The 19,445-nt window shown below is 39.0% G+C and overlaps 1 protein-coding gene across 1 annotated transcript in view; it reads left to right on the top strand.

Moving 5' to 3' along the window:
* ANKH (ANKH inorganic pyrophosphate transport regulator) overlaps positions 1 to 16,231 on the top strand; it is a 259,550-nt gene extending 243,319 nt beyond the window's left edge. Inside the window, exons 11-12 of the mRNA XM_053714575.1 lie at positions 6,373 to 6,472; positions 14,085 to 16,231. Coding sequence (XP_053570550.1) covers positions 6,373 to 6,472; positions 14,085 to 14,201 — 217 coding nt within the window. The 3' untranslated portion in view covers positions 14,202 to 16,231. The remainder of the gene's footprint in view (positions 1 to 6,372; positions 6,473 to 14,084) is intronic.
* Positions 16,232 to 19,445: the final 3,214 nt, after the last annotated feature.

Genomic DNA, 19,445 nt, shown 5'->3' with positions numbered 1-19,445 from the left:
TCCAGGAAAATTGGAAGATTCTTATTAATATTATTTAAACATAACAAAATATCATCTTCGTATATCAGCAGTACTAGTTTTTGTGCCCCGATCCGAATCCCGTCTAACTGTTGACGCAATAAAATTGCCAGTGGTTCTAATGAGATATTGAACAATAATGGAGATAGTGGGCAACCTTGACGGGTACCCCTATGTAATACCACTAACTGAGAGAGTTCCACGTTAATATGCAAAGTTGACTTCGGGGCCGAATATATAATACGGATTACTTCTTGCACATGTCCCTTCAGACCAAACTGTTCTAAAGAATAAAATAAATGTTTCCAGGAGACGCGATCAAATGCTTTCTCTGCGTCAATAGTTAGAAGGGCTAGGTCTGCCTTCATTCTATGCCTAGATGTTCTAAACTTATCCCAAAAGTAATCAATTAAGGTCAAAATCTTGCAAGTATTTTTGGCGGGATTCATCCCTTCCATGAACCCGGCTTGATTCTCATGAATTAATGACCCAAGGTGGGATTTTAATCTTTTCGCCAGAATCGCTGTAAGCAATTTGTAGTCCGTATTAAGGACTGATATCGGCCTATACGAACCGGGTAACTCAGGGTCTTTATTTTTTTTTTCGGGATTAAAGATATTACAGCCGCTGCAAAATAAGGAGAACATTTATTGTGATCAATGAAATAATAGTTAAATAGCTTTAACAGTGTTGGAGCTATTTGTAGTTGTAGAATCTTATAAAATTCCAAAGGCAGGCAATCCGGGCCTGCAGCCTTGTTGGTCTTAGCTGCTGTTATAGCCTCTATGATTTCCTCTACTGTGATTGGGGCGTTAATCTCTGCTAAATTCTCATTAGATATTTTAGGCGTCTTGATTTTATCCCAAAAACCCTCTGTTGATATGTCTTGATCTTCAGATCTATATAATTCCGTAAAAAATTCATGAAATACTCTGGAAATCTCCGTATTACATGTAAATCTCTCAGAGCCCTTTCTTATAGAAGTTATCTTATTTCTGCCATTGGCCTTAATCAATCTTGCCACAAATTTAGCAGATCTGCCAGCATAGCCACTATAAAGGGCTTTTTGTCTTTGTGTTTCTACTCTGGTCTTCTGTTTAATAAAGATATCTCGCATAGATTTGGCGACTATATATTTCCTCCAGTGTTCACTTGAACGCAGATCTAAGTATGCTTTATATGAGTTCTTTACTTGATGCGATAGTTGGATTTCCCGTTGCCTAGATTTCCTTTTCATATTACACAAATATGTTTTAACCTTGCCACACAATACAGCTTTCGCTGCTTCCCAATACACTTCGGGTTTATTTTCATACCCTCCGTTATAACCCACATATTCTCGCCATTGATTCGTCAGCCAATTATTAAATTGGACATTGTTCATCAAATATTTTGGAAAAAAAATGGATTGATTCCCCGCCCTATCTGCTCATGGTGAATTACATGTTAGCGCTATTACCGCATGATCAGAGATCATTATATCGTTTATCTCAGCTTTCCAATCTAAACCAGCCCAAGACTCCGCTACCAGGAAGAAATCTATCCTAGATAATGCCTGCTGGCCTTTTGACATACACGCATAGGCTCTCAAATCAGGATTCTGTAGCCGCCAGATGTCAATCAATCCCAATTGTGAGCATAGTTTCTGGAGAATTCGGATCTTCCTGTCTCGCGTAGGGCTGCCTACTTTTCTAGCTCTATCTAATAAGGGATCTGCTATTAAATTGAAGTCCCAGGCCAAAATAAGATTATGACCCGTAAATTTTTGCAACTGTACAACCATACCGTCCCAAAATTTTCTGTCTATATTATTCGGTCCATAAATATTGCATAACACATATCGCACCTTATTACATGTTATTTCTAAAATAACAAGGCAACCCTCCGAATCTATAACCGAGGAGTCTATCTTATAGTCAAGGTTTTTCCTAAATAAAATCGAGCGTTAAAGGGGGCCGCGATGACTTCTCCTACCCAATTAGTTTGCAGTTTCGCAATTTCAGATGTCTTTAAATGTATCTCCTGTAGGAATGCAATATCAGAATTGGTTTTGGCCAAATGTTTGATTATTGCTTTCCTTTTAATTGGAAAGGTGACACCTCCTACATTCCAGGAGGTCAATTTAAAGGGGACTGACATTGCAGATCAAAAAAAACAAAAACAAAAACACAAAAACTGTATATCCCGTGCCACTAGTAAAGCCTTATGCATAAATGTAGATCCATCTGGAATACCCAGAGATCCCATGTGGCTAAGTAAACCATATACATAAAGGCAAATCCTGCGGCGGGAGTGACGGGGGGAGAGAGAAAGAGAAAAAAAAAAAAAAAAAGGGGGAACACAGGGGCCTCTCAAAATTTAAAACTGAAAATACATACACTATAACATTAAAAATAATATCCTTTTAAGCAGTGTCGAATCTCTCTAAGAAACTGCACAAATAGAATTTTAAACAGCAAATCATGACATAACCCACATACATTGTCCCAAAACCTCATGGAAAAAAGGCACAAATAAAACACTGAATATATAAAAAAGAAAAGCTCAAACATTTTAGCCCTTAATTTGCTCATATCCCTCGATCTCCTGTTCACTGAATCCCTAATTCTATACATAGGGCACTTGCTTCCTTACTGTTATTTGCTGTATAGTGAATTCCTGCCTTAGTAATTAGGAGTTTGGCCGGATAGACCAGTCTAACACTACAATCCGCTTCTAGAAATTTTGCAAAAAAAGGAGACATTACTTTTCTTTTAGCACTGGTCTCCGCCGAAAAGTCTTGAAAAATCAAGATTTTATTGTTATCAATATGTACAGAACTCTTTTTTCTATAATACTTTAAGAATAGAAGCTTGTCCTGATAGTTCACAAATTTGAAAATAATAGGTCTAACTTTAGATGAGTTATTACTATCTTTCAGTGCCCCCAATCTGTGTGCTCTCTCAATGAAAAAAGGTGAGGGCTGCGGGGGAATCAGGAGGGCCTGAGGGAGGGTGACAGAGACAAAATGTAACAAGTCTTGATATTCCACTGATTCAGGAAGGCCAATAATCCGCAGATTATTACGCCTTGACCTATCTTCAAGATCTTCTAGACGTGCTTTTAATTGTAAAATCATTTTTCTTTGATCCGTGATATCTGAGTCTTGAACATTTACTCTATCCTCCACCTCTGAGACCCTAGTCTCAACCTCCGTCAGCCTCACCGTGAACTGTCTAATTTCCTCTTTTAAGCTGTGAATCTCGGACTTAATTTCGGATTTAATTAGTTCAAACTGTGGGGTCATCAATTTTGCTACTTCATTAGCGAATTCTGTCATATCATAAGCACCCAGATTAAAAGCTCCTCGCTCTTGTGAGGTGTCAAGTGAATGTTCTGCGTTTTTATTAATGCTACGCTTATCTTTTTGTTTGAGTGGCATTTTAGGTGAAGAGTTTTTAGGCTGCGTGATAAACCTATCCATTCACCGTGGTGAGGTGTGTATACTTTATGTGAAAAAAAAATAAAAATAAAAATTCCGTGTATTTAGGTGGCAGCTGTGCCACAAATTGTAAAATACGAGAGTTTGAGATGCAAACTCACAAAGTGAGAGAAAAAAAAAATAAAAAAATAAAAAATAAAAATCCAACTATAAACCTGTTGGTCTGTGTGTTCGCTCAATTAAGAGTGCAAGTGCAAGGAAAAAAAAAACAAAAGTGAAAAAAAACTTTAAACAATAAGATCAATTGTTAGATCTTCTGTGATTAGTGAGCACAAAAAGCAGAAGAAAAAAACAAACAAAAAAACTAATGTGCTTACCCAAAAACTGGTTTGGACTTCTCTCTAGTAAGCCATCTTTCCCACTACAGTCTGTCCCATTAACCCATGGACTCCTTAATTAGAGCTTGACCCGGTAACTTCTAAAGCTTTGCCTTAAAATCTATCTAGTTTTTTTAAACTCAAATTACCATTTGCAGTTATACTATTCCATGTCTATGGTGGGTAGAGCCCACCCCCACGACACTTCTGTGCTTAAGTTAGATGAAAACGCTTTTTCCTACATATATATTTCTAGATCTAGCGTATAAAAATAAGTACTAAGTTGGTTTTGAGGTTTCTCGGCCACTTTACATACACTCTTTAGTGAGTTATACCCTTTTCCTTGCCTATGTACTATCGCCTAGTAGACTTATCTTAAATTTGAGGTAAATACGTAATTTGTTCCAAAAATTATCTTCCTAGACAATAATTTCAACAACCAGTTGTTACTTCAGAAATTGGGTTACCTCCTTCTTTATATTACTCCTACCCAATTAGTTTATCTATTGTACATATCTTCATGCAGCCCAATTCGCCTTAACTATTATGTACATCTTCATGCAGTGCCAAAATGGGCATCACAAACAGAAGGACCCAGCAAAAAGGAAAAAAGAGAAAGCAGCATAAGATTAGAACATAAAATACATTAAAGCCTGTCTTGTCAGCTTCTCATGTCAGATATAAATGTAACAATCTCGCTGTCCCAGTGCTCAGGTACACTTCACAAACCACTTCTTACACTGTAAGGTCCCATAAGTCTATGTACATTTACGGAGAGCATGAGTGTCCAGGGTAACCATATATCAAACCAGAAAAAAAAAAAAGACAGTACCTGGTATTACATCCACAGCGCCAAGCAGCACCGACTGTACTTTGTTTGATATATTAACCTACACAAGCTGGTCGGTCTGGCTTACCCGTGCCTCTGCAGTGTTATGCACATACTTCTCTCCTAATACTGTGCTGAAAGGAATGCTCCCCCGCTATCCTGCGGGACCTTCACATCTTTGTGACCAAACCCGGCACAAACATCAACCCGTCCAGACAGATTTTTGTAAAGGGCTGGTACCTTATTTTCCAGTAGATAGAGCGCAATCCGCCTCCAGGTGCGGTTGCTCTGTTGACTGTGATAGCTTTATTAAATCAGAGAAGCTGTCGGTGCACTCACTGTTTATGTGCTATGCTTATCAGCCCAGCTCCGGTCGCACTACTTGCCAGGCTCTCCGCCCTCTGAGATAGAGCCTTGAGTAATCGTTGTTCTGTCCCTCAGCTCAAAGTTCCAGAGCGATTTGCCGAGTCTACTCTCCTGGTGCACAGTGAGTCCGATAGCGACAATAGAGGAGGACAAACCTGGCTTAGAAAGCCCCCTTGCCCCTGCTGCGCCTCAGAGCGCGTCCTTGGAGTGGTAAAGGTTTGAGTTTTTTGCGGGAAATATTCACCGGACCAAAAGCGTTACTGCTCCCCCAGGCGGTCTCAACTCTCACCGGTATGTTAAGTCGACGCTGCTTGTGTGCACATCAAAATTACTTGAGCCGGTCTTTTGATACCTCAGCAGCTTCACGGGTAGTTTCAGGTTACTTCAGCCTGTAAGAAATTCCGCTAGGCTGACACACCTCCCTCTGCAGTTTTACGGCTCGGTCTTGGGGCAAACTTAAATGACACCGTCCAAAAGGGTGCTCTTAGCAACAGAGCTTAATATGCCGTTACGGACTTCCACTCCGTGATCCGAAGATCCTCAGCCGGTCCTAGCACATTTTCTGGGACAAGGCTGTCTGCGGTAGGCTGGTAGATAGACTTGATCCTTTTTTTACTTAGGAAAACAGAGCAGTTGGTAGCTACCTGCACGCTACCTGCATGCTACCTGTTGGCTCCGCCCCCAGCCGGAAGTCATTTAAGCAACTTTCTAATTTACTCCTATTATTAAATTTTCTTCATTCTCTTGGTATCTTTATTTGAAATGCAGGAATGTAAGTTTAGATGCCGGCCCATTTTTGGTGAACAACCTTGGTTGTCCTTGCTGATTGGTGGATAAATTCATCCACCAATAAAAAAGTGCTGTCCAGAGTACTGAAACAAAAAAAAACTTAGATGCCTTCTTTTTCAAATAATGATAGCAAAAGAACGAAGAAAAATTGATAATAGGAGTAAATTAGAAAGTTGCTTAAAATTGCATGCTCTTTCTGAATTACAAAAGAAAAAAATTGGGTTCAGTGTCCCTTTAAAGAGTTGGTGGTGTGTATTTTGTCTGTGAAGACTTAATTTGTGTCACACAAACCACTACTGACTCTTTCAGAAAGTGTTGTGCTTGAATACTTGTGCATAGGCCCTCACAGTATATCACTTTAAATATAACAGACCCTCCATGTCTTACATGATCTTATTGATAACTACAAAAATCCCCATAGACTGTAATAGAGTTTTTCTGTTGAAAATCATTAGATACATATTTATTAAGCATTGTGATTAACCCCTGGGTTACATAACTCTGTTAAATTATTTGTTTTGTGAAATCCTCAGAAGTCTGTTAACAATATATCTTTATTGCTCTGTTTACAGGGTACATGGTGCCACATTGGGAGTAGGGTCACTTCTAGCTGGTTTCGTTGGAGAATCTACCATGGTCGCAATAGCATCTTGTTATGTATATCGAAAACAGGTAAGAGTATTTCTAACAAACTCTTGTTAGATTATTATTATTATTCTTTATTTATAAAGCGCCAACAGATTACTCAGCGCTGCCCATGGGTAATGGAGAAACAATACAATAAAAGACAAAATTTTACAGGCAAGGGGGATTGAGGGCCCTATTCCCTTGGGAACTTACAATCTAGATGGTCGCAATAGCATCTTGTTATGTATAGTGAAAACAGGCAAGAGTATTTCTAACAAACTCTTGTTAAGATATAAAACTACAATGATTTTAAAGCCTATTTCTTTCTTATGGCATGGAGAGTCCACAACATCATTCCAATTACTATTGGGATATTCGACTCCTGGCCAGTAGGAGGAGGCAAAAAGTACCCCAGCAAAGCTGTTAAGTGTAACTTCCCTTACCCATAATCCCCAGTCATTCTCTTTGTCTCTGTCAATGGAGGATGTGCGAAGTTGGTGTCTGAAGATATTTAATGAGTACTTTTTCCCTGCAAGCAAGAATTGGGGTCTAGCTGTGTCCATGTCAATCTCTTTAGTAAGAGTAGTGGTGGCTTTTAGCAGTTAAAAGGCAAGGTAGTCTTTGCTTTACTTTTAACAATTTGCTACCTCTTTGTAGAAAGCCAGAGTTGGTTACTCTGTTCTTTCTTTTCCTACAGGTCCATGACAGGGAGTGAAGTACCTGTCACACCGAAGTAGCAATATCTGTCCTACAGCTGGATCTAAGGTAAGTGCCTTTGCCTTCTAGGTACTGAAGGTCAGCAGCACTTTAGAGATTAATCTTTATACAGATCCATTTTGGGACATAGTAATCCTTATAGATAAGGATTCATATTGTGGGCAGATTTTGACACTTTATGTGTTTTAAAAGGCAGCACAGTATGAGGCTTAAGGGAGTTCACTTGGCTAAGGGAACGGTAAAGGATTTCCTTTATTTGATGCTACGGTCTAATGTGACTAGTACATAGGTTATGACACACTTGAGAGGGTTTCACTTAAACCTTAATTGAGTTGATGGTTTTATTTCAGCCGTTTAATTTAGAGCCATTTTACTTTTTTGCGCACTTTTGGAGGGGCAGTTACTTTTTGTCCCGCTCACATGACGCCCACACTTCCGCTTTATCGGAGTGGAGCTTAGTGAGGCTTTTCTGCGTAGTGGATCTGTATCAGCTTGAAGCTCATATTTTAATCATCATACTGATTGTTTGTGTAGAGGAGAGGAGTTCTGCTGGAGGAGTCCAGCTTCCTCTTACTAGTGGGGTGTCATTTCTGTCCAGTAGGAGCCTAAGGCAATTGAGGTTGCTTCTTAGGTTATCTTTATTTTGTACTCTGTTATTTTAGATAAGAGTGGGAAGGATTTCTACTATTTTTGAAAATTATTTTGTTTTTTTTTACTAATTTCATTAAGCTAAATTCTGTAGTTATGGATTCAGAATTAGACCAGTCTATGTCTGTGGATAAATGCTTACTATGTTTAGAGGCTGAAATTGTCCTGTCAATGCAATTTTGTTCCTCATGCTTAGCTAAAACTTTAAACTTTAAAGACAAATTACTCCCTTCTGAGCCAAGTGTCTCTGAGGATAATGCTGTGCGTGACATGTCTCAGCTTTCTCCTCAAACATCCCAAGCCTTAATTGTTTCTCATACTGTGCCATCTCTGTCCTCTCAACCTCCTGGGGGGGGTTTATTTACCTGGGGATTTTGCCGCTCAAATTACTTTGTCTGCTTTCCCTACTTCGGGTAAGCATTAGAGGAAATCTAAACATTTGCATAAATAAAAAAAAATTAAAAGAGAGAAGCGCTCAACCTGGGAACGAACAATAGCATAATAACTTGTTCTATGGCTAGTTACCACCCTAGAAGCAGCCTCTTTTTGCTCAATATGTTCCTTTCACAGAGAGGAACTTTCCTGTAGCATATCAGTCTGATCCTGACTTGACAGTGCAGTCCAGCCCCGAAATACCAGGCAATCCCTCTCTGAATGAGAGAAACAGCAAAACCCCAGACGTACGTTTCGGCCTATTGTGCGCCTCGTCAGTGAGGTGCAGCCATATCCCTCTAGGCACACTGAGCAATGGGTCCACGTCTGGATTCCCGCATCACACTTAGGGAGACTTCCCTAAGTGTCATAATTTGCATAAATAAAAAGAGAGAAGCGCTCAACCTGGGAACGAACAATAGCATAATAGCTTGTTCTATGGCTAGTTACCACCCTAGAAGCAGCCTCTTTTTGCTCAATATGTGTACGTCTGGGGTTTTGCTGTTTCTCTCGTTCAGAGAAGGATTGCCTGGTATTTCGGGGCTGGACTGTACTGTGAAGTCAGGATCAGACTGATATGCTTCAGGAAAGTTCTTCTCTGTGAAAGGCACATGTTTGAGCAAAAAGAGGCTGCTTCTTGGGTGGTAACTAGCAATAGAACAAGCTATTATGCTATTGTTCATTTCCAGGTTGAGCGCTTCTCTCTTTTTATTTATGGAAATCTAAACATTTGTCTGCTAGCAAGGTTTCTGACTCTAAATCTGCACTGATTAACCTGTCAAAGATGTCTGAGGAGGAGGATACTTCAGTAGTTTCTAAAGGTAATATCTCAGACAGATACTATGGGAGAAAAATATTGTGAATCTGAAGAAGTTAATTTCAGATTTAAGCTTGAACATCTCCAGTTACTACTGAAGGAGGTTCTAGCTACTCTGGATGACTCTGAACCTTTGGCTGCTGTCAACCCTAAAATGTCTTCTAAGCTTAACAGAGTTTGATTCTCCGTCTGCTGAGGATGTTTTTCCTGTTCCAGACAAGATGTCTGAAATTATAGCTCAGGAATGGGATAAGCCAGGGGTTCCTTTTTCCCCTTCCCCTGTTTTCAAAAAGATGTTTCCTGTTGCATTCGTGACTCATGGTTCACTGTGCCTAAAATAGAAGGAGCTATATCCACTCTAGCTAAGATAACTACTATTCCTATATAGGATAGTTGTTCCTTTAAGAATCCAATTGATAAAAAGCTGGTTGGCTTACCGAAAAAAGATGTACATCCATCAAGGATTACTGGTGCTCTGTCTGATCTGATTTCAGAGGAGACTACTTTTGAGGAAATCCAAGATAGGATCAAGTCTCATAAATTAGCTAATACCTTTATCTGCGATGTGAACATGAAGGTAATCAGACTGGGAGCTAAGATATCTAGCTTCACTGTCTTAGCTCGTAGAGCTCTGTGGCTAAAATCTTGGTCGGCTGATGTATCTTCAAAGGCCAAGCTTTGGGCTTTACCTTATAAAGGTAAAACTCTATTTGGTCCTGATCTGGCGGAAATGATTTCAGAGATTACGGGTGGAAAGGGATCTTTCCTACCTAAGGACAAGAAGAATAGACCCAAGGGTTGTCAGACTTCTAATTTTCGTTCCTTTCACAACTTTAAGGGACAGAAGTGTTCCTCTTCTTCTTCCAAACCAGACCAATTTAAGTCCTCTTGGAAGTCCAGCCAGCCTTGGAATAAGGGAAAACAAAACAAGAAACCTTCTGCTGACTCTAAATCAGCATGAAGGATCCACCCCGATCAGGTAGAAGGCAGACTTTCCTTGTTTCGTCAGGCTTGGATACGCAATGTCCCAGATCCATGGGCCGTGGACATAGTATCCCAGGGTTACAAAATATCATTCAAGTCTTGCCCTCCAAGGGGCAGATTTCTCCTATCAAGACTATCCTCAAACCAGGTAAAGAGGGAGGCCTTCTTAAATTGTGTAGAGGACCTATCCTCCCTGGGAGTTATTGTACCAGTCCCTCTAGAGGAACAATGTCTAGGATTCTATTCAAATCTATTTGTGGTTCCCAAAAAGGATGGAGTTTTTTGTCGAATCCTAGACTTTAGGTGCCTCAACAAATAACTCAGGATCCTGTCCATCAAGATGGAAACTATTTGTTCCATCCTTCCATTGGTTCATGAAGGTCAGTTCTTGACGACTATAGACCTAAAGGACGCGTATTTACATGTTCCCATTCACAGGGTGTCACACTGCACCGTTGCTAGGGGCGCGGCGTCTTCCTCTTGCTCGTTGCCTAGGGCTGTGTCGGCTCTGGATGCGTGCGGCACTGATGTCATCACCGCATGCTCCTGATGCCGACCGGTCTTGTGGTGCCAATCCTCCAGTTATTAAAGCCTTCAGCAAACGATCTGTCACTGGCCAAGTATAGGTGCTACTTCGTGTACACCTGGGAGTGATAGATCATTTGCTGGACTGTTATATTGATGCTGAACTCTGCCTGTCTTACTACGCTACCTGGTTAACCCCTGCATTACTGACTGATATATTGTTGCTGAACCCTGCCTGTCTCACTACGCTACCTGGTTAACCCCTGAATTGCTGGACTGATATATTGTTGCTGTACCCTGCCTGTCTCACTACGCTACCTGGTTAACCCCTGCATTACTGACTGATATATTGTTGCTGAACCCTGCCTGTCTCACTATGCTACCTGTTTAACCCCTGAATTGCTGGACTGATTTATTGTTGCCAAACCCTGCCTGCCTGACCATTCTAGTGGTTTGTCCTTGGACTGTTTTACTGTTGCCGAATCCTGCCTGCCTGACCATTCTCGTAATTTGCCTGCCTGTGGTGAGTGCCACTCTCCTCATTTGTCTAATATTCTCTGCTCTGGGATATTCCCTATCTTTCCGGCTCGACGCCAGGATATCAAGACTACTGGCCGAGTTCGGTCTGATAGAGGAGTATCCCACGAGCATTACACAGGGATCATCACCAGTTTTTAAGGTTTGCCTTTCTGGACAAGCATTTCCAATTTGTTGCACTTCCATTTGGTCTTGCCACGGCTCCCAGAATATTCACAAAGGTTCTGGGAGCTCTATTGGCTGTGATTAGATCCCAGGGAATTGCTGTGGTGCCTTATCTAGACAACGTCTTGGTTCAGGCGTCATCTTTTCTTTTAGTCTCATACAGAGATGTTGTTGTCTTTTCTACATTCCCACGGGTGGAAAGTGAATCTAGAAAAGAGTTCTCTAGTTCCAGCTACAAGAGTGTGTTTCCTAGGGACAATCATAGATTCCCTGTCCATGAAGATTTTCCTGACGGACGTCAGAAAATCAAAACTCTTTGCTTCTTGCCTTTCTCTTCAGTCTGCTATTCATCCATCAGTGGCTCAATGCATGAAGGTGATTGGTCTGATGGTGGCTTCCATGGACATCATTCCTTTTGTTCGTTTCCATGATTCTGGAAACTCTGCAACTATGCATGTTCAGTCAGTGGAACGGAGACCATTCAGATTTATCGCAGAAGATAGATCTGGATCCCCTAACAAGAGACTCTCTCGTGGTGGATTTCTCAGGAAAACCTGGCTTGGGTCACTTGCTTCCTGAGACCCTCCTGGGTGATTGTGACTTATGGATGCTAGCCTGTTTGGCTGGGTAGCAATTTGGGGCTCTCTAAAAGCTCAGGGCCTGTGGACTCGGGAAGAGTCCACTCTTCCCATAAACATCTTGGAGTTGAGAGCAATCTGTAATGCCATGGTAGCTTGGCCTCAGTTATCTTTAGTCCGGTTTATCAGATTCCAATTGGACAACATCACCTCAGTGGCTTACATTAACCACCAGGGAGGAACTCAGAGTTCCTTGGCTATGAAGGGGGAGACTCACATTCTGCAGTGGGCAGAAGCTCATGATTGTCTCCTATCTGCCATCCACATTCCAGGAGTGGACAACTGGAAGGCGGATTTTCTGAGCAGACAGACTTTTCATCCCGGGGAGTGGGCTCTCCATCTGGAAATGTTCTCTCAGATAACCCTCAGGTGGGGGGTTCCAGAGTTGGATCTGATGGCATTTTGTCAAAACACCAAGGTTCCAAAGTACGGTTCAAGGTCAAGAGATCCTCAGGCACTCTGATAGATGCTCTAGTAGTTCCTTGGAACTTTTCTCTGGCATACCTGTTTCCTTCGTTTGCTCTCCTTCCATGAGTCATTGCTCGTATCAAGCAGGAGAGAGCATCGGTAATTTTATTAGCTCCTGCATGACCCTACAGGATCTGGTTTGCAGATCTGGTAAGGATGTCATCTCTACCTCCTTGGACGTTACCACTGAGGAAGGACCTTCTAATTCAGGGTCCTGACTGCTTAGAGATTGAACGCCTAGTTTTGTCTAGATGTGGTTTTTCTGAAGCGGTCATTGATACTATGCTTCAGGCTCACAAACCGGTTACTCGCAAGATTTACCATAAGGTATGGAGTAAATATCTTTATTGGTATGAATCTAAGGGTTTATGCTGGAGCCGGGTGAGGATTCCTTGTATTTTATCTTTTCTTCAGGATGGCCTGGAGAAAGGTTTGTCAGTCAGTACTCTGAAAGGTCAGATTTCTGCACTGTCTATTCTTTTGCACAAACGTCTGGCAGATTTGCCAGATGTTCAAGTTTTTGTTCAGGCTCTGGTCAGAATCAGGCCTGTGTTTAAACCTGTTGCTCCTCTTTGGAGCCTTAATCTTGTTCTTAAAGTTTTGCAGCAGGCTCCTTTTGAGCCTGTGTATGTTGTTGATATAAAATTCTTATCTTGGAAGGTTTTGTTTCTTCTTGCTATTTCTTCCGCTCGCAGAGTTTCTGAGCTTTCAGCTCTGCAGTGTGATTCCCCTTACCTTATTTTTCATGAAGATAAGGCGGTCCTTCATACTAAATTGGGGTTTCTCCCTAAGGTGGATCAAAACATTAATCAGGAAATTGTTGTTCCTTCTTTTTGTCCTAATCCTTCTTCTAATAAGTAACGTCTTTTGTATAACTTGGACGTTGTGCATGCTCTTCTGCCCTGTTTGTGTTTTTTTTCTGGAAAGCGTAAGGGTCAGAAGGCCACTTCTACTACTTTTTCCCTCTGGTTAAGAAGTATAATTTGTTTTGCTTATGAGACTGCTTGACAGCAGCCTCCTGAGAGAATTACAGCTCATTCCACAAGGGCTGTCTCCTCTTCTTGGGCTTTCAAAAATGAAGCTTCTGTGGAACAAATCTGCAAGGCGGCAACATGGTCCTTTTTGCATACTTTTTCCACCGCTAAGAGAGATATATAGCAAAATTTGCCTGTCTAGAATTTTGTGAGAGATCTTGCAGTACTAGAGGATAATTTTAGATAATTTCATATGAGTTGAGAGCTTTATGGGATGCATCTCTCATCTCTCTTGCATTTTCGGGTTCTGCCCTTTTTCTTTTAGCATTCAATGAGTCCAGCCCTGTGAAGTCCGCACCACAATTTCTCTTCAAACAGGAGAATCTTTTGTCATCAGCTCCTCAGGCACCTGCAGTGTAACCTAGGTTCCATAATGGCACCACTCATGATTAGAAGTAGATGCATGAAATGTATTTAGTGTCCAGTGTGCCTTTAACCACTCAAATAATTCCCACTTGTATTTGAATTTCATATTATAAAATATATTTGTTACTGATCTGCTTATTAGATAAAGCAAATGCATAGCAAAATAGTTTGTTATTGAATATTTATAGCCATTCTATTACTCCAAACTGAAAATAAAATGTATCTCTTCTTGAAGTATAATGCAGTGTGCATCAAAATGACATTTTCAGATACAGCTCTGCTTAATAAAAGTCCCTTTATAACATTTGTTACATTTTTCATTCTAGAAAAAGAAGAAAAAAGAGGATGAAAATGCAGTGGAAGGTGAAGACTCTGCAATGACTGACTTGCCTCAGAATGAGGAGCTAACAGATATAGTAGAGATGAAGGAAGATGTGGAATAAGCAAGAAGCTTGGATGCTCTTTGCAAGAGCAGTCAAAGTGACCCTTCTGGTCTTTTTTTCATATCTCTCTTTTTTATTTTGAAGGGAAACTTGTTTTTACAAGGTTCCATTTTGTTTTTAGCATACTGGGTATGCTTACCGTATAGAGGGCCTAACAAAAGGTCTTTGCTTTACAGATAGAATGAGTTTACCTTCCTGTCCCTTGGACATGTAAGTGGGAATTTCCAAGTGGAGAGACTTACCACATACTCATTGACTTTCTTTGGACAAAACCCCATTTGTCAACCAAAGTGCTGCTGTTAATAACGCTGCCGTCCTCCTCAAGTCCTTGGTTAACATAGCTTTCCTCCATTTTTTTTAGATGCCCAAATACCTACATCATTGTTTTTCCACTATGGTGAACCGTTCATTACTGTAAAAGGGATTTTATTTTGCAAAAGACAGATGTAAATACACATCAGTTACTGAACAGGGAAAAGTGCTTTTATACCACACGTAAATTATGAATATTTTCCATGAACCATTTTAAATTGCAATGCAGTTTTTCCATTGGACATTGCCATTGCAATGTTTTCTAAATGTTTTACATTTGTTTAATGTTTTACAGTCATGTTTTCTTACATATAAATTGTAGAAGAATTTGTATTGATTGTATGAGAGCAAAGTCTCAAAGGTCTTTATGGTCACAGGATTATTAACCTTCATTGTCATCAATTTATTGATGTATAGGCTTAAGCTATGCAGCCATTCATCTTTCAACTGCAAACACATTACCTGTTAATGTCAAGCTATAATTTATTTATTTTTTTGTAATCAAATGAGCATAACTTTAATTTTAAAATAGGCTTTCTGACTTCAATAATGGCCACAATATTACCAACAAGAATGTAATGAGCTTAGGGATAGGGTAAGAAGTCAGATACATTTTGTCAATTTGTATAAGCAACTGATATGATTATCTCTTATGGATACATACATAACCCTTTTAAGATGCTTACCTAGTTACACAATTTTATATTTTAATGCCTCTCTCCACCCAATGGACTATTTTTACCATTATATGTTATACCCAGGCTTGAAAATTTGAAAAGGACCCAAGATCCATAGCTCTTAAAAGTTTTGTTTTGGCTTCTAAAATTTTGGATTCCTTTACATACATTTCTATAGAATATTATTTTCTGGCATCTAAAAATGTATAACTGGCTTCTCTGTATTGTAAGTGGCAAATAAGTTTTTAAGCAAATTTGTCAACCCCATGTTTTACTATTTATTATGTGCCATAAGCCATTTCATCTTCCCTCATCATCAATAAACCTTTGTATACTGCATGAATGTCCCTGTTTATGGAGACTATTTATTTTCTCCATCTGGCACTCAGGATCTGAGGTAAAAATTATGCTATAAAATGTGATTGAGTAATTTAAAATGTTACTTTACTAACAAACTAACACATACTGCAAAGGCTTCTGGGAAGCATACTTACAGGTTCTGGTAACCTTGTTTGCTAATCCTAAACCTATGGATTGGGTTAATAATAAAAAGTGTGGTATAAAAACACATTATACATCAGTCTTATAACGCTCATCAACTAAAACATATTCTTTCATGTTGATGTTAGATGTAATCCCTATAGCTCTTGTTCAATGCAGTTAAGCCTCATCCTTTCAGGTGTACAGAACTGAATAGCTTTCTGAACACAGAAGATAAATGAATATTTTATTTTAATAATATTTTTTTTCCTCTCGGTACTTGACTAGAAATATAATCAGCAGTATTTTTGAATATTTGTGAATATATTTAAAATGTGTTTGAGGTTAAGATTAAAGAATCTTTAAAAAAAAGTTATAAAACAGTGTGTTTGAAGGTGTTGCAAGACACATTTATTGAATGCTTGAGAAGTATATGATAGGGTGAGATTCATTTTGTGATATTAAAGGGAAGAAACAAACTTTTGAATGGATAAAACCAACTTCTTGTGTATTGTATATACATTAAAAGTATATACACCCAGTGTGTTACTTTATCAGTTATTTATTTGTTTTTCATTTAATAATTTTATTAATTACATTTTTATTACTATTTGCTTTTCTTTAAATGGTAAATGTTATGCAAATTACTTTCTTTTTTTAGCACCACATTTTATCTTGTGTATTTTTTCTACTGCCCTCTTTCATTTCTTTTACTGACCCTGCTCTTGTATATTTCTTATTTCTAACTCTTCTCAGTTTGTACTTTTTATTTATTTACCAGACAGTCTACAGTTTCCATTTTCTGAACTTCCCAAATACTGCGTAAATAAAGGAACCACAACAAATATGTGGTAGAATAATGAATCTTGCAGCTTTATTGACAAATTATGTAACATGATTTTAACACAGATTACATAAATAACTGTACCATAAAAAGTGAACCAATTAAATGGTTAACTGAAACATCATGGGGTCAGCTGCAACATAATTAGCATTGTACAGTATTTATCCCTATGTGCATATTTTAATTCCCCCTTCTCCTATGCTCCTGTATGCTTGTGTGCTGCTGAGAATTTTCCTATATTACCTTCAAATTGTGACTTTAAATGAGATGTATAGACACACTACTACATTAAAACTTTATTTTTGTGAAACTCTATTTAACATAATTAAAAAGACATGGAACCCACATTTTTTCTTTCATGATTCAGATAGAGCATTCAGTGTTAAATATCTATTAATGTAATTCTCTTTGCACCCTTTGTTAAAAAGTATACCTAGATAGGCTCGAAAGCTGCTGATTGGTGGCTGCACATATATGATTCTTGTCACTGGCTTTCAGTTAGCTCTCAGTATCCTTACCCCTAGGAGGAGGCAAAGATTCCCAAACCCACAGAGCTCTATAAAACCCCTCCCACCTCACATGTACCTCAGTCTAATGCATAGCCAAGCAAAATGAAAACATAGGGTGGGGTCTCGTGGACTCTCACCACCATGAACAAAATTAATTTATCAGCTAAGCATAATTTTTTTTTTCATATAGGTAGTGAGAGTCCATGATTCATTAGTCTTGGGAACCAATACCCAAGCTGTGGAGTCCACGAGTAATGACATAAAGGGAGGGATTTAACAAATATATTTTTTCGCTGAGAAATGAAATCCAAAACCCCACAAAAACCCAAAAAGTTGACATATACATTTTTTTTTTATTTTTTTAAATCCAAAAATAAAAATAAAAAAGCTGAGACAACTGCCTGAAGGACCTTCCTACCAAAGCCTGTTTCAGAAAAAGCAAAAGCATAAGAATGGTAGAATTTAGTAAAAGTATGCAAAGAAAACCAATAGTAACAATATAATATTTCAATGCTTTAACAACACCCAATGCAAAGATCTCTCTGAAGCATTATTAGGATTAGGACACAATGAAGGGACAACAATCTCTCTTTTCCGATATTCTCTGAAGAAAAAACTTTAGGTAAAAAAGTCAAATTTAGTAAAACTGCCTTATCCTTATGAAAAATAAGATGAGCGTCACAGGAAAGAGCAGATAACTCAAACTATTCTAGCAGAAGACATAGTGAAAATGAACACAACATTCTAATAAAGCAGTTTAACATATACCTTTTGCATAGGTTCAACAAGAGGAGCCTGCAAAACCTTTAACACTGAGTTAAGATTCCATGGAGGGGAAATTAGATTGATTACAGGCTTAATACAGGCCAAAGCATGGACAAAACCATGAATATCAGGAAGATTAGCAATCATGAATTCCTATGAAACAAAACTGAAAGAGCAGACATTTGCCCATTCAGAGAACTGATAGATACACCCTTATCCAAACCATCCTGTAAAAACTGCAAAATCCTAGAAATTTTTAAAGAATACCAGGAAAAACCATGATCGATACACCAAAAATAAAGGCCTTCCAGACCTTATGATAAATCTTTCTAGTTACAAGCTTACAAGCCTGAATTAAGGTTTCAATCACAGAATCAGAGAAACCTCTATTTCTAAGGACTAACTGTTCCAATTTCCATGTCATCTAGTTTGAGACTTGAGATCCGGATGGAAAGACGGACCTTGAGACAGAAGGTCTGACCGCAGAGAAAGAGGCCAAGGAGGGCAAATGGACATCTGAACCAGATCTGCATATCAAATTCTGCAAGGCCAAGCTGGGGCAATCAGGATTACTGAAGATTTCTCTAGGCTTATCTTGGAGATCACTCTGGGAAGAAGTACCAGAGGAGGAAACATAAGAAAGTGGAAATGAACAAGGAACTCCTAGAGAAACCACAAACTCTGGCTGAGGATCACTGGACCTTGCAAAGTATGGGACGTTTGTTGTTCAAATGAGAAACCATCAGCTCTATCTCTTGGAGACCCAAATGACCCACAATCTGATAGAACACATCCTGGTGAAGAGACCATTCCCCTGGAATTAGAGATTGAAGACTGAAAAAGTCTGCTTCCCAGTTGTTCACTCCTGGAATATGAATTGCAGAGACTAGACAGAAGAGAATTCTAAATACTTCCCTCATGGCTAGGGAATTGTGATGGTTGACAAAAGCCACTGCTGTGACATTGTCTGTCTGGGAACAGAGATGAGACTCCCTTTTCAACAGAGGCCAAAGGGCCGATTTATCAAAGCTTCAACTGATAATGCGCTGGAAGTCTGCATCAAATTCGATGCAAATTGAATCCGCCGTAATTACTGAAGCATCAACAACGTCAAATGTTGAAATGTGTGATGTAATATAGATTCCCGCACAATTAATCTGACGCAGATCAATGCGTGTGTTAGTCGAGCGGAATACTGATCAGTCACCCTCATATATGACTCTATTTAAACCTCTTACCAAGTTATCAAATATTTAACAGATACGCTTGCGTTTATTCCCAAAAGCAGCGTACCTATCGTTCAAACTGCCACCTCAGAGGCAGCAAATGCCATAGAAATCAACAGGACTCTGAAAACACAGAAAGGTTTGTGATACTTTGTAGATGCTGATTCAAATAAAACCAATACAAATATTTTAAATCGCATTCTCTTTCTAAGTCATGTTTGGCATTGTTAATACATCACATTAATCTTCAATACACTCAGCAAATATTTTCCCACAAAGGATAGCAAGGAAATGACAAATATTCCATACAAAAATACATGAAAATGTGTTTAAAATTGCATTTTATTATTATATTTTTTTTTTTATTATTGAGGTTTAATTAAATAATGTTATAAAGGTAAAATGTACATAGGTATTTCTTTCCATTTTAC

Source organism: Bombina bombina, chromosome 5 (genome assembly GCF_027579735.1).
Source record: "Bombina bombina isolate aBomBom1 chromosome 5, aBomBom1.pri, whole genome shotgun sequence".
NCBI classification, from domain to species: domain Eukaryota; kingdom Metazoa; phylum Chordata; class Amphibia; order Anura; family Bombinatoridae; genus Bombina; species Bombina bombina.
The sequence above is the reverse complement of the archived record's forward strand: the minus strand, read 5'-3'. Positions and strand labels throughout refer to the sequence as shown.